The sequence below is a fragment of the Callithrix jacchus genome, chromosome X, assembly GCF_049354715.1.
Source record: "Callithrix jacchus isolate 240 chromosome X, calJac240_pri, whole genome shotgun sequence".
NCBI lineage: Eukaryota > Metazoa > Chordata > Mammalia > Primates > Cebidae > Callithrix > Callithrix jacchus.
Genome location: NC_133524.1, coordinates 93,607,025 through 93,620,390, shown reverse-complemented (window position 1 = coordinate 93,620,390; position 13,366 = coordinate 93,607,025). Strand labels below are relative to the sequence as shown.

General features: G+C 37.9%; 1 protein-coding gene across 6 annotated transcripts in view; it reads right to left on the bottom strand.

The window, feature by feature from the left end:
• The window catches only part of DIAPH2 (diaphanous related formin 2), a 933,611-nt gene that overhangs the window by 198,814 nt on the left and 721,431 nt on the right, over positions 1 to 13,366 (bottom strand). For all 6 annotated transcript variants that reach the window (XM_078363563.1, XM_078363565.1, XM_078363567.1 and 3 more), the window contains one exon: positions 12,100 to 12,235. In XM_078363563.1, coding sequence (XP_078219689.1) covers positions 12,100 to 12,235 — 136 coding nt within the window. The remainder of the gene's footprint in view (positions 1 to 12,099; positions 12,236 to 13,366) is intronic.

The following is a 13,366-nucleotide window of genomic DNA, read 5'->3' as shown; positions in this document are numbered from 1 at the left end:
GTTATGGAAATAGTACAGATAAAGCACATATTCCAATGCCAGTGTATAGTGATCACTGATGCTCTGAATAATGGCCCAGAGACAATATTGAAATCCTAATGATCTACCAGTAAATATATATTGTGTGCTGGCTACATGTCCAAAATTATATTTAAGTGCCATATGCTGATGCACATTTTCACCTGTGTAACATGTAAGGCTAAAGTTGTGGGGGGTGGTGGTTGGGAGAGAGCGAGGAGGGTTGTACACTAAGAGTTCAGAAAGATTTCAGATGATAAAGACTGATGCACAGATAGCTTTCTATACAATTTTATAAAGTCAGATTAATCAAAACACCACTTCTTTTGGGCTAGTCAATGAAGATCTTATTGTAATGATTATTGCTGTTGATAATTTTCCTTGATACGTTCACTAAACAATTATTATTATTAAAGAAATAACATTTACCACGTTCACTAAACAATTATTATTATTAAAGAAATAACATTTACCACTTCTTACGTGCTAACCATGTACCAGGCAGGTAGTAAGAGATTTACATATATCCTCTCACTTAGTTCTTATGAAAATCCTAGGCCGGGCACGGTGGCTCACGCCTGTAATCCCAGCACTTTGGGAGGCCAAGGCGGGTGGATCACAAGGTCAAGAGATGGAGACTATCCTGGTCAACATGGTGAAACCCCATCTCTACTAAAAATACAAAAAATTAGCTGGGCATGGTGGTGTGTGCCTGTAATCCCAGCTACTCAGGAGGCTGAGGCAGGAGAATTGCCTGAACCCAGGAGGCGGAGATTGCAGTGAGCCGAGATCGCGCCATTGTACTCTAGCCTGGGTAACAAGAGCAAAACTCGGTCTCAAATAAAAAAAAAAAGAAAATCCTACGAGGTAGATACTACTGTTTTCTGTCTTATAGGCGAGGAAGTTGAGGATCAGAGAGGTTAGATGAATTGGTCAAGGATGCACTGTGTAAATGATGCGAACTCATTTTGTTTGGCTCCAAAGGCAAGAAGGGTAGGCTCATTTCAACCACAAGCTAAACCATGGAGGGAGACATCTGACAGATTACATGTCATTGGGGGTCAACGGATTCAGCCAGCAGGGTGTTGATTTATGATTTGATGATTGCTACGATAGGAGTTCCTCCTCTTTGCACCTCAATATCTTTTATCCCAGTGCTCAAGCTTAGTAACTCAACAAATGTTTACGAAATGGCAGCAGCATGACAGTATATTGCCTTAACATGGACCTAAAGGTATTTCAATAGAATAACAAAGTCACAAATTCATTCGAAACACCTTAATGTGTGAGAAGCTCCAAAGACCTGGGTAAATCTTTACTGCACGGACTAGTTTTATTTAGGGAAACAAACCCCAAATTTTCACTGAAAAAAACAAGTCTAGAGAACAAAGAGAGAAAAATTCTGATTTTTGAATAAACATAGATTTCTTGAAATGTTTGCTAAGGTAGGAAACTAGGTAACTTAAAGTAAACAAAGCATCAGCCAGATATACTTTTTCTCTTCATAGGTAAGGTTTAAGAGGCCAAAAACTGTTTTCTAGGTCCACCAAGCATACAAACTTGTTTTACTTTGTATTAGTATCTACGAGCTGTTTATTAGCAGTTATAAATATACGTCAGAATGACAGTACTGATATTGCCTCGTTATACTATTAGAGGTGATTTACTACTACTTGGATCAATTCCATTATTTGTAAGTTTTCTAATATATAATTTTGGTGACTATGATTTAATGTCTGGGGTATGATGGTAAGAAACATAAATAGACCCATTCAGATCAAAGTAATATAATGTGAAATGAGTTTATTCACTTATAAGATGTAATTATTTTATAACTAGGAAAACACAGAAAAACAAAATTGCTATCAACCACAAAGTTTAAATGTTTAGGTTTATTTGGCCAAAATTGCTACTCTACTCTCTGAAGACTGATTTATCATCAAATCTAAGGTACCTTATTCTTCATGACACTAGAAGTAAACAGGCAATTCTGATTTCCATATAATCTTATATAGGGAGGAGTAAAACTCTTCCTGATTAAATTAATATTTGCATAAAAATCATGCTTGTAGTTTGCAATTTCAAAATGCCCATTTTTAGTGTACTTTTTCCTATTGCTTCCTCTAAGATTTTGCAGTTAATTTGCTGACTTCCATAAACATGAAAAGAAAGAGATTTACTTACAAATATTTGGTAAGCTTTCTCTTTTTACCTACAGAATTAATTAATCTTTTTTTAGTGGTCCCTAAGATAATCGTCATCTATACCAACATAGCCCAACATTGGAGAACACAGATTACACCAAGAACTTTACATAGTTTGCATACTAGTGCATATATTAGAGTACATGTGTTGATTTAGCATATTTTTGTCACATTTAAATTAGCTTTCTCAATTTTACATTTAAATAAGTGGTATATTACTGTGCATGCTCTAATTATAATTATTTGGAAAATGGTGCAATAAATGTTAGTTGCATGAATCAAATAGTCTAATGTGCCAAAAGATATCAATATATAATTATCTACTGGTAAAACTGTGCTGCTCTTTTAAAAAGATGTCTCTTGCTCATCAATCTGTTCCTTGCAACTTCCAACTGCCTTTTAAAATCGCCTTTATAAATTTTTTTCCTTCCTGTTATCATCTTCTGAAACTGCTACAGGTTTAAACTCCTTTGAAGAGAGAATCAGGTATGAGCTCACTCCCTTTTCATCACCTTTCACTGTTCTTTTCCAGCTACATCCTCCTTGCAGTCTCGTCTCCTTTCTTGTGCTTCTGGCTTACTTCTTGAAAATCCCTAAATGAATTCCCATAATAACCTTAGCTCTCCTACCTCATCACGCCACAACTCCCCTGCCTGACTTTGATGGCTCTTTCACAGCCCGGCTCCATCCTACCTTTCCAACAGTTTTCCAAATCAAACCCTGCGCTAAAATGACACCAACAGAAAATACTGACTGAAAGTTTAACTATCAGAGACTGGGAATAGGCCAAAAGACATTAACATAATCCATAAACAGACTAGAGTATAAATAACACCAGTCTCTGGTTTTACAGAAGAAAAAAATTGAGGCACAGAAAGATGAAACACCTTGCCAGAGATTATATGGCCAGTAAACTGGGGTGCTGGGACTTGAACTTAGGACCCATTCTTGGAATTGTTTTGATGTATTTTCCTGTAGGCTATTACACATATCTTACATAAAGCATGCTGCCTTATGCGCTGATGTGCACTACTGCTGAGGTTATTCCCCTTTACTTGGATAGTTTCACCTCTGCTCAGCCAAATGTTACCCATCCTTCAGGGTCTAGCTTGACTGCTTTGTTCAGAGGCTGTATTTAGCCTTCTCCATGAAACTTTATGTAATTTTACCAGACCTCATTGATTTCCCTTTTTAGATAGAGCTAAAGAGCAAATAATCTCTATTATGTATCAGTACACAGTTTAATGTTTGCTGGATCAGCTTTGCTTTCCTTCTTTGACAAAAATGAAAACTTCTTAAGGGTGGAGACTATTTCTTGAGCTTTTACCAGATTCTTCAAGGAAAATAAAAATGACTCTTTCTTCATATCAGCAGCAGCGAGTATATTGTAGGCCCTGTGTGTTGTGCTGTACTTAATCATCTCACTTAATCTTCACTAAAACTATAGGAGGCATGAATGCCATTATCCTATATTACAGATGAGGTAACTGAGGCATGAAGAGACAACAGAACTAGGTCATACAGCTAGGTAGCAGAGCTAATACTGAACTTCACTTTCAAACACAAAGAATTTAAATTTTTAGTAATGCTGCTTCATGTTTATAAAATGCCGTCTCTTTAATCGTATCTATTTTCTTCTTTACAGTTCAAAAAACTGTTTCTTATCATGACCTTTGCCTTCTGATCTCTGATTCTCTCAAAGTGGAGCCTTGGTACGTGATATTTTTTTATGGATTTAACTTGAAAGACATAATTCTCTGGCTGCTTGGTTTTCATGATATCTTTACTTAATTCTGAGCTCAGTTGATCACATCTAGATTATAGAAATAATCTTTTCTGTTTACTTTATCCTATTATTTTTCTGAATAATTAAATCCTCAAATATTTCTCCTTGATGAATGTATATAATTTCGCATGCCAGATAAACATACCTCACTTTTGCTAAGTTACATCTACTAAGTAATAGATGTGTTTAAAAAAAAAAAAATGGAGGGAGAAGTGTTTGTCCTTTGCTAAATTGATAGGAAATAGAAGCCTTATGGAAAATGCAGAGCTTTTTAAAAAGTTATTTGTCGGGCCGGGCACAGTTGCTCACGCCTGTAATCCCAGCACTTTGGGAAGCCGAGGTGGGTGGATCACGAGGTCAAGAGATCGAGACCATCCTGGTCAACATGGTGAAACCCCGTCTCTACTAAAAATACAAAAAATTAGCTGGGCATGGTGGCGCATGCCTGTAATCCCAGCTACTCGGGAAGTTGAGGCAGGAGAATTGCCTGAACTCAGGAGACGGAGGTTGCCGTGAGTCGAGATCATGCCATTGCACTCCAGCCTGGGTAACAAGAGTGAAACTCTGTCTCAAAAAAAAAAGTTATACTTTACTCGAGGGACTCTTTACTTTTGTTATAGGTAAGATCCTGTGGTTCCAATGCTATGTGTCTCTGGTCCCATACATGAAATACCTCTGTGTACTACATATTACATACCTCGCAATGGCAATGAAATATTCTATATCATCTCTCTTTCGGTGGAAGAGAAGATTACAATGTTCTAATTGGACATTAAAGTTCTATAAACCATCTTCTGACGACACCTCACTCATGTCTTCCATAGACTTGCACACCCCAGCTATTCACATATGATGTGTCTCCATCATGACTCCTCCCAGCTCTCAGAGCGCTCACAACTGCCTTCCATCTAGCTGATAAGAGAATCTTTCATAAGACATTCTCTGAGAAACTCACAGTGAGCTCCATCTTGACAGACATCCAACTCTGTTATTCTTATTCTTTCTTTCCTGCATCTTTTCATCTTTATAATTAAAACTATACACTTGCAATGGAAGGATCTGTTTTTGAAACATATTTATAAGTACTAAGGCACATATAGTCCAAGTATAAAGTAACATTACAATAAAAGTAATATTTGTAACACATGGGCCATCAATCAAGAAGCTAACAGTACAGTTTACTATTTGATTGATATGTAAATAGAGCTATGATACTAACACATAAAAAATAAATCAAATTTTTAAAAATTTATCTTTCATGTTCAAATCACTCAGCCAAGCATATGCATAAAAACTTATTTGGATATTTATCTTAAGGTTTCAATGAATTTGAAGAGGTAATTAAGTAAATATTAGCAAATGAAAATACAGACTATTAAACTATCCCTATACAAATTAAAAAATTAATCATGGCAGAAAGGAGGTAAAGAAATGAAAATATCCTGAGGCTGGGCAAAGTGGCTCATCCCTATAATCCCGCCTACTTGAAAGGCTGAGGCAGGAGAATCCCTTGAACCTGGGAGGCAAAAGTTGCAGTGAGTCAAGATTGTGCAACTGTACTCCAGCCTTGGCAACAGAGTAAGACTCCATCTTACAAAAAAAAAAAGAAGAAGAAGAAGAAAGAAAGAAAGAAAGAAAAAAAAAATAGGCCAGGCACAGTGGCTCACACCTATAATCCCAGTAGTTTGGGAGATCAAGGCAGATCACTTGATCTCAGGAGTTCCAGACCAGCCTGGGCAACATGGCAAACCCCACATCTACAAAATATACAAAAATTAGCTGGGCATGGTGGTGTGTGGCTATAGTCCCAGTTACTGGGTAGGCTGAGGTGTGAGGACTGCTTGAGCCTGAGAGGCGGAGACTGCAGTGAGAAAAGACTGCACCACTGCACTTCAGTCTTGGTCACAGAGTAAGACCCTGTCTCAAAAAAAAGGAAGGAAGGGAGGGAGGGAGGGAGGGAGGGAGGGAGGGAGATAAACCAAGCTTTCAGCACATTCAGTGATTTAGTGTTAATCATTAAGTCAGCTTGCTCTCTGACCTGCATCCTCATAGTTGTTTGCTAGTTATTGCTTCAGAATCACACAGACCCTGTTACAAGATTATAGTTCCCCTTAACTGCTCTGTAGATAACAATTTGAACATTAAAAAATGTCAAGTTTTTCATTTGAGCTATACTTTCAGTCCTGCGTACCAAGAAAACTACTGACGTCAGCTGGTCTGAAGGATCCCACAAGAAGCTGACTCACCAAAGAATACAGTTTCCACATCCTGATGATTTCATCCCCCTTGCCCTGGTCAATCAATGACTCCAATTTTCCAGCCCCCTGGTCTCCAAGATCCACTTAAACATCCCAGCCCAGAACTCCTTGGGGAGATGAATTTGAGGGTCTCCTGCCATCTCTTTATTCGGTGCCCTGCAATCATTAATGTCTTTCTCTGCTGCATCCCAGCTGTCTCAGGGTATTGGTCTGTTACTGTGCAGCAGGCATACAAACTTGTTGGTCTTATAACAATGATAGACAAAATCAAAATAAGCCCTTCTTTCTTTTTCTGTTATAGACACATTTTTAGGAGAACAGTGAAAGGCTGATAAATACTTGAAGAAGGGTAAGAATTGGTGTAGTGTGGGAGAAAGATTATGTTCTCAGAACAAAATTTGAATAGTCTCCATTTTCAACCACTAACTCTTTTCATTGTTCACCCCAGCAACGCCTAAGTGTGGGCAGAGGACTCTTAGAGGTCCCTCAAGATCACTTCAGGGATTTGCAAGGTGTAAATTATTTTCATAATAATACTGACAATGTTTTGCCTTTCTATTTCTCATTCTTTCCTGAGTATATCATGGAGTTTTCCAGAAGTTACATGAGGAATGATATTGAATCAGATTGAATGGAAAAGTAGCTATGAGAATCAAGCTGTCTTTTTTTTTTTTTTTTGAGACAGAGTTTCGCTTTTGTTACCCAGGCTGGAGTGCAATGGCGCGATCTCGGCTCACCGCAACCTCCGCCTCCTGGGTTCAGGCAATTCTCCTGCCTCAAGCCTCCTGAGTAGCTGGGATTACAGGCACGCGCCACCATGCACAGCTAATTTTTTGTATTTTTAGTAGAGACGGGGTTTCACCACGTTGACCAGGATGGTCTCGATCTTTTGACCTCGTGATCCACCCGCCTCGGCCTCCCAAAGTGCTGGGATTACAGGCCTGAGCCACTGCGCCCGGCCCGAGAATCAAGCTGTCTTACGGAGATTGTGAAGAGGTTGATGACACTAATTTGTTTTCTCTTCTACTTATTTTTTGTTTTGGAGAATACTGGTAGTTTTCATTTAAAAAGTTATCCATTTTAACATGAAAAGGTTTACTGTTGTTATTTAATTGAATCAATCAATAAATAATTTTAAAATTATCTCAGGTTTAACTCTAATATAATAAATGTTAATATAAACAACTTACATAAGCAAAATGAATTTGGGATCCTCAATGATTTTTAGCGTAAATGAGTTCTGAGACCAAATAGTTTCAGAACCTCTGATTTATACTTTACCCTGGTGATTTCAATCAAACACATGCTATAAGTTGAACTATGTAATTAAGGGGTGATCATTATAAAATATTTATTGTAAGAGAAAAAAACTGGAAACAAAGAGCAGCTGGGCATGGTAGTATAAACCTACAACCCCAGCTACATGGGAGGCTGAGGAAGGAGGGCTGCTTCTGCCTAGGAGTTTGAGGCTACAGTGTGCTATGATCACATCTCTGTACTCCAGCCTGGGTGACAGAGTGAGACCCTATCTCTAAATAAATAAAATAAAAAATAATTAAGAGGCAGTTGTACTGGAGTAGGGTAGGCCTCTGATTCAATATCACTGGCATTTTTATAAAATAAACACCACGGCCAGGCAAGGTGGTTCATGCCTGTAATGCCAGCACTTTGGGAGACTGAGGCAGGTAGATCATGAGGTCGGGAGTTCAAGACCAGCCTGGCCAAGATGGTGAAACCGTGTCTCTACTAAAAATACAAAACTTAGCCAGGTGTGGTGATGGGCACCTGTGGTCCCAGCTACTCGGTAGGCTGAGGCAGGATAATCACTTGAACCCAGGAGGCAGAGGTTGCAGTGAGCTGAGATTGCACCACTGCACTCTAGCCTGAGCGACAGAGTGAGACTCTGTCTCAAAAAAATAAAATAAAATAAACACCATGTGAAAAGACAGATAGGCACACAGAGAATGCCATGAGAAAGTTGAAGTTATGCTGTGACAAAGCAAGGAACTACTAGAATCTAGGAGAAAGGCCTGGCACAGATCCTACCACAGGCTCTTCACAAGGAGCATAACCCTGCTGACACCTTGATCTTGGATTTCTAGCCTCCAGAACTGTCAGACAACATATATCTGTTGTTATAAGCCACCTAGCTTGCGGCATTTTCTTATGGCAGCCGTGGCCAACTAGTACACTGTAACTTCAATCTTCAAATAAAAACCGATGATCCCCAAGCCGATATGGTTAGTTTAGATTTCTTTCCTGAGTTTCACAATCACATATACAATGGCTTCTTAGATATTTTCCATCTTTACAAGGTATCTAAAAACTAAACATATTGAAAATGATACCAGTCATTGTAACTGTCCTGAGAAGATCTGCTGTATTTCTGAATTTGCTTTCCCTGTGAAGTGTACCATCTTCTTTAACACCTGCCTCCTTTGATTTACACATCCGATCAATCATCAGCACCGGTCAATTCTATCCTTTAATACCCTCTCATGATGGTTAATTTTATTTGTCAACTTGGCTGGGCCATATGTCGAAATATTTGGTCAAACATTATTTCGGATGTTTCTGTGAGGGTGTTTTTGGATGAGATCAACATTTAAATCAGTGAACTCTCAGTAAAGCAGTTTGTACCCCATGATGTAGGTGAGCTTCATCAAATCAGTTGAGGGCCTGACTATAACAAAAAGACTGACATGCCCCAGGCAAGAGAGAATTCTGCAGCACATGGTTTTCAGACTTGAACTGTAACATTGGCTTTCCCCTGGGTCTCTTGCCTGTTGTCCTGCCTTATACATTTTAAACTTGCCAGCTTCTATCATCACTTGAGCCAATTCTATAAAACAAATCTGTGTGTGCGTGCATGAGTGTATGTATACACACATCTTACTAGTTCTGTTTCTCAAAAGAACTCTGACTAATATAGCTCTTGTTGCTCTCAAATCTCACTGTCACTGTAATAGTACAGGCCACCATCATCTCTTGTCAGGGCTATGACAATATCTTCATAACCTCTATTTTCTTAGGGCTTTCCCCTTCCAACATGTTCTTTCTGCTTCTATCAAAATGATCTTTCTGGCAGGGTGCGGTGGCTCATGCCTATAATCCTAGCACTCTGGGAGGCTAAGGCAGGCAGATCACTTGAGGCCAGGAGTTCGAGACCAGCTTGGCCAACATGGTGAAACCCTGTCTCTATGAAAAATATAAAAATTAACTGGGCATGGTGGTGCAACCTGTAGTCCCAGCTACTTGGGAGGCTGAGGCAGGAGAATCGCTTGAACCTAGGAGGTGGAGGTTGCAGTGAGCTGAGATCATGCCACTGTACTCCAGCCTGGGCGATAGAGTGAGGCTCTGTCTCAGAAAAAAAAAAAATGATCTAGGAAACCTGAGTATATGCATCAATTTCCAGTTTATAAACAGTCACAGGCTTCCCACAGCTTTCAGGGTAAGACCCTTGGCATACCAGAAAAGAAAGCTCACAATCTGTCCCCTAGTATCTCTTCCGGCCTCTTCTCCAACTACTCTTCCTTGCACATAAGGGAGCTAACATTCAGAACCTTTCTACTGACTTCTTCACCTTTTCAATGATAACTTCCTAGAAATACATATTGCCATGCCGTACTCTAGTGCTTACCTCCTAACAGAGGGACCTCAGTCATGACCAGTTTTCCTGATTCTAATTATAAAGACTGTTTGCTAAATCATTTGATACTATTCTAACACAGCTTTTTACATAATATTACTTTTTTTCTTCTGTTAAAATTATGTGGAGCCTGGTATGGTGACTCCCGCCTGTAATTCCAGCACAGGTAGGCATATCACGAGGTCAAGACGTCCAGACCATCCTGGCCAACATGGTGAAAACTTGTCTCTACTAAAAATACAAAAATTATTTGTCCCAGCTACATGGGGGACTGAGGCAGGAGAATTGCTTGAACCCGGGAGGTGGAGGTTGCAGTGAGCCAAGATCACGCCACTGCACTCCAGCTTGGAGACAGAATGAGACTTCATCTCAAAAAATAATAATAATAATAATAAATTATGTTATATTTGTTTTCTGGGTGTTAGATATAAACTATAGTCAATTCCTGAAAATTTTTATTTATTTTAAAAGTATGAAGACTAAACTTAATGGTATGGATATTACTTTAGAAGATTAGCCATTAAGAGACACTAATGTAAAAATACTTGCTAATGATTGTTATGATAATTATACTTAAAAACACATAAAAATTAACTCTGGTTACATAATGCCTAGGTTCAAATCTTGGTTCTACCTCTTACTATCATTATGACTTTGGGCAAGTTACTTAACGTCTCTGTCCCTCAGTGTTGTCATTTTGAAATGAGATAGTAGTACTTTCCTAATAGGGTTCTATGAGAATTAAATTGGTTCCTAAACATAAAATTCCTAGAATAGTTCTTGGTAAATAGCAAGTGCTATATGTTAGTTGTTGTTGTTATCATTTTCTTCTGACAGTGGCATAGGTAAAGAGAAAGATTCTATAGCTAGACAACTTGGATTCTAATCTTGGTGCTAGTACTTCCTGTTTGGGAGACCTTGGGCAAGTTCCTTAATTTCTATGAGCCTCCATTTTCTATCTGTAAAATGAGATAATAATAGCACCTATCTCATAGACATGTTGTGAGGATTGACTTAAAATACATAAGAGTCTTACAGTCATGCTTGGCATTAAGTTGCTATTTTAGAGTGCTTGCAATTTTTACTACTGTTATCTTCAGTAATACATGGTCCATAGTAATCATATTACCTTGTATCTTGTTCCGATTTTGTTTTGTTTTGATCTTAAATTCTCTAGACCTCAGGTGACAAAGTCTATGTGTGCTTTTTTACTCTTAAATTTTCAGTGTGAAGATACTGATACCAATCACTTTCTTCTTTTGCCCTCTCTTCTTTAGAAAGCAAACCAACCAAACTAAATAACTCACCAACAATATACAATCACTCTTGCTAACCAATAAAACAACTTAACTGCTTACTTTATTGATTTATTTATTCTTTTTTGAGCTGGAGTCTTGCTCTGCTGCCCAGGCTGGAGTGTCGCTTGGCTCATTGTAGCCGCTGCCCCCCCAGTTTCACATGATCCTCTCACCTCAGCCTCCCAGGTAGCTGGGATTACATGTGCTTGCCACCATGGCTGGCTAATTTTTATATGTTTTGTAGAGACAGAGTTTCACCATGTTGGCCAGCCTGGTCTTGAACTCCTGACCTCAAGCAAACCTCCCGCCTTGGTCTCCCAAAATGCTGGAATTACAGGTATGACCCACTGTGCCTGGCCTCAAAGAACTTACTTTGAAACTCCATGAACATACCAGCATTTTGTACTTAGGTTCACAGCTGTGCAGGATGTCTTTCCCTATTTTATTCAACTTGTAATAGTGCTGTCAATATCTCTTAGGATTCGAAATGTTCAAGCCTCCAAGAAAGACTGTTAATTGTTACTGCACTGTCAACAGACATGTGCCAACAAAATGAAGGTAAGTCTCATCTCCCCATACCCATGCGTCACATTTCATCTCACCCTCTTCTTCCCTCCCCACTGCCTCATTCAGAATATGATATACTATGATAAGAAAAGTAGTGAGAAAAACATTTTCTCAACAAAATATCATCTTGCATTATCAAAAATCCTGAATGCTCAATGTAGGGAGATAAGAAATACAGATAGCATCATGAGAGAAATTTGGCACAAGTAACTAATACTATTATAAATTTTCTATGAAATGTTACTTTATAATCCAAAAATAAATAACCACCAACTATTTTGCACCTTATGCATTTTGTAAATTGGAAATATTTTCATACCTTTGTTGATATCAATGAGTTGTTTCTTTTTCTTCTGGCGTTCTAACTTTTCTTGCTCAGCTTTCTCTTTTGCAAGTTTTGCCCTCCTGGTCTTCTCTTCCATTTCTCTTCTCTTATTGTTTTCTCTCACTGCTTCCTATACACATAAACAAAGTTAAACAAAAACCTTTCCATTACTTATATAATGGAGAAGTTGCACAGCTTTAAAATTATATAAATACGACAAGATGGGAAGGTATTACAGCAGCCTGAAGACGTATACATACAATTTTGAGAGAGACAATTAATTGTAAGATATCTCCTTTTGAAAACAGATTTAGAAATAACTCAGTCTTTAATTGCCATTATCTAGGGTGCCAGAAAATTAAGGACATCAGTGTTACAGATCTAATAATAAACATACTTTATCTATTATTAAAATATGAAATAGTTTGATAAAGAAGAGAAGACTTAGTAAGTAAACATGATTCAGCAAGTACTTTACCCCCTTTATTGTATACTTTTCTGTTATCTGCAAAATTGAGATTAAAAAAAACTACCTCATAGGATTTTTTTGTGAGGAAAAATGATATAAACATAAAGTGCTTAGAACAGATCCTGATATATGATAATCAAGGAATTTTAGTCTATGATGGTGATGGTGGTCACCCTGGTCCTGGTGATAACGATTACATCTAATCATGCAGGGCATGAAACAATCAGCAGTATTATCAGAGAAAAGAAATACCTTCAAATTTGACAGCTTTTTACATGCCAAAATATTTAAAAATGCTGAAACATATTTCAAGCTATTGTCTGTTTTATTTTGGATAGATTATTTGTGGAACTCAAGCGAATAAGTACATTCCAGTAACAGCATTAGAGAAAGCTGAATTAATGTGATCAGCTGGAATATCAACTTCCTTTGAGTTCAGATAAATCACAAATGCAGAGACATATTAACTACAAGTTCCTTCCATCAAGTTGCTCTGGTTTTTTTTTTCTATTATGATTGATTAACTATGCTTCATAGCATGTACAAACTATTTCACAAAAACCATTTTGTTACAGAAATCCTAAAGAAAAAGACTCAGTAACAAGAATATGTCCACAAGGCTTTGCCTGGAGGGGTTTACAATGAAATAGTTTTTTCTTTATGTTAAAAGACACAGTAGTTTAAAATAGCCTTAAAATCCCTTTCAAAATTCTCCTTACATGCAAGAATTGATTTATTCCTACAAAACCTAAATGATTTTACTTTCACTCATACCTCCTCTTTCTGCAGTGA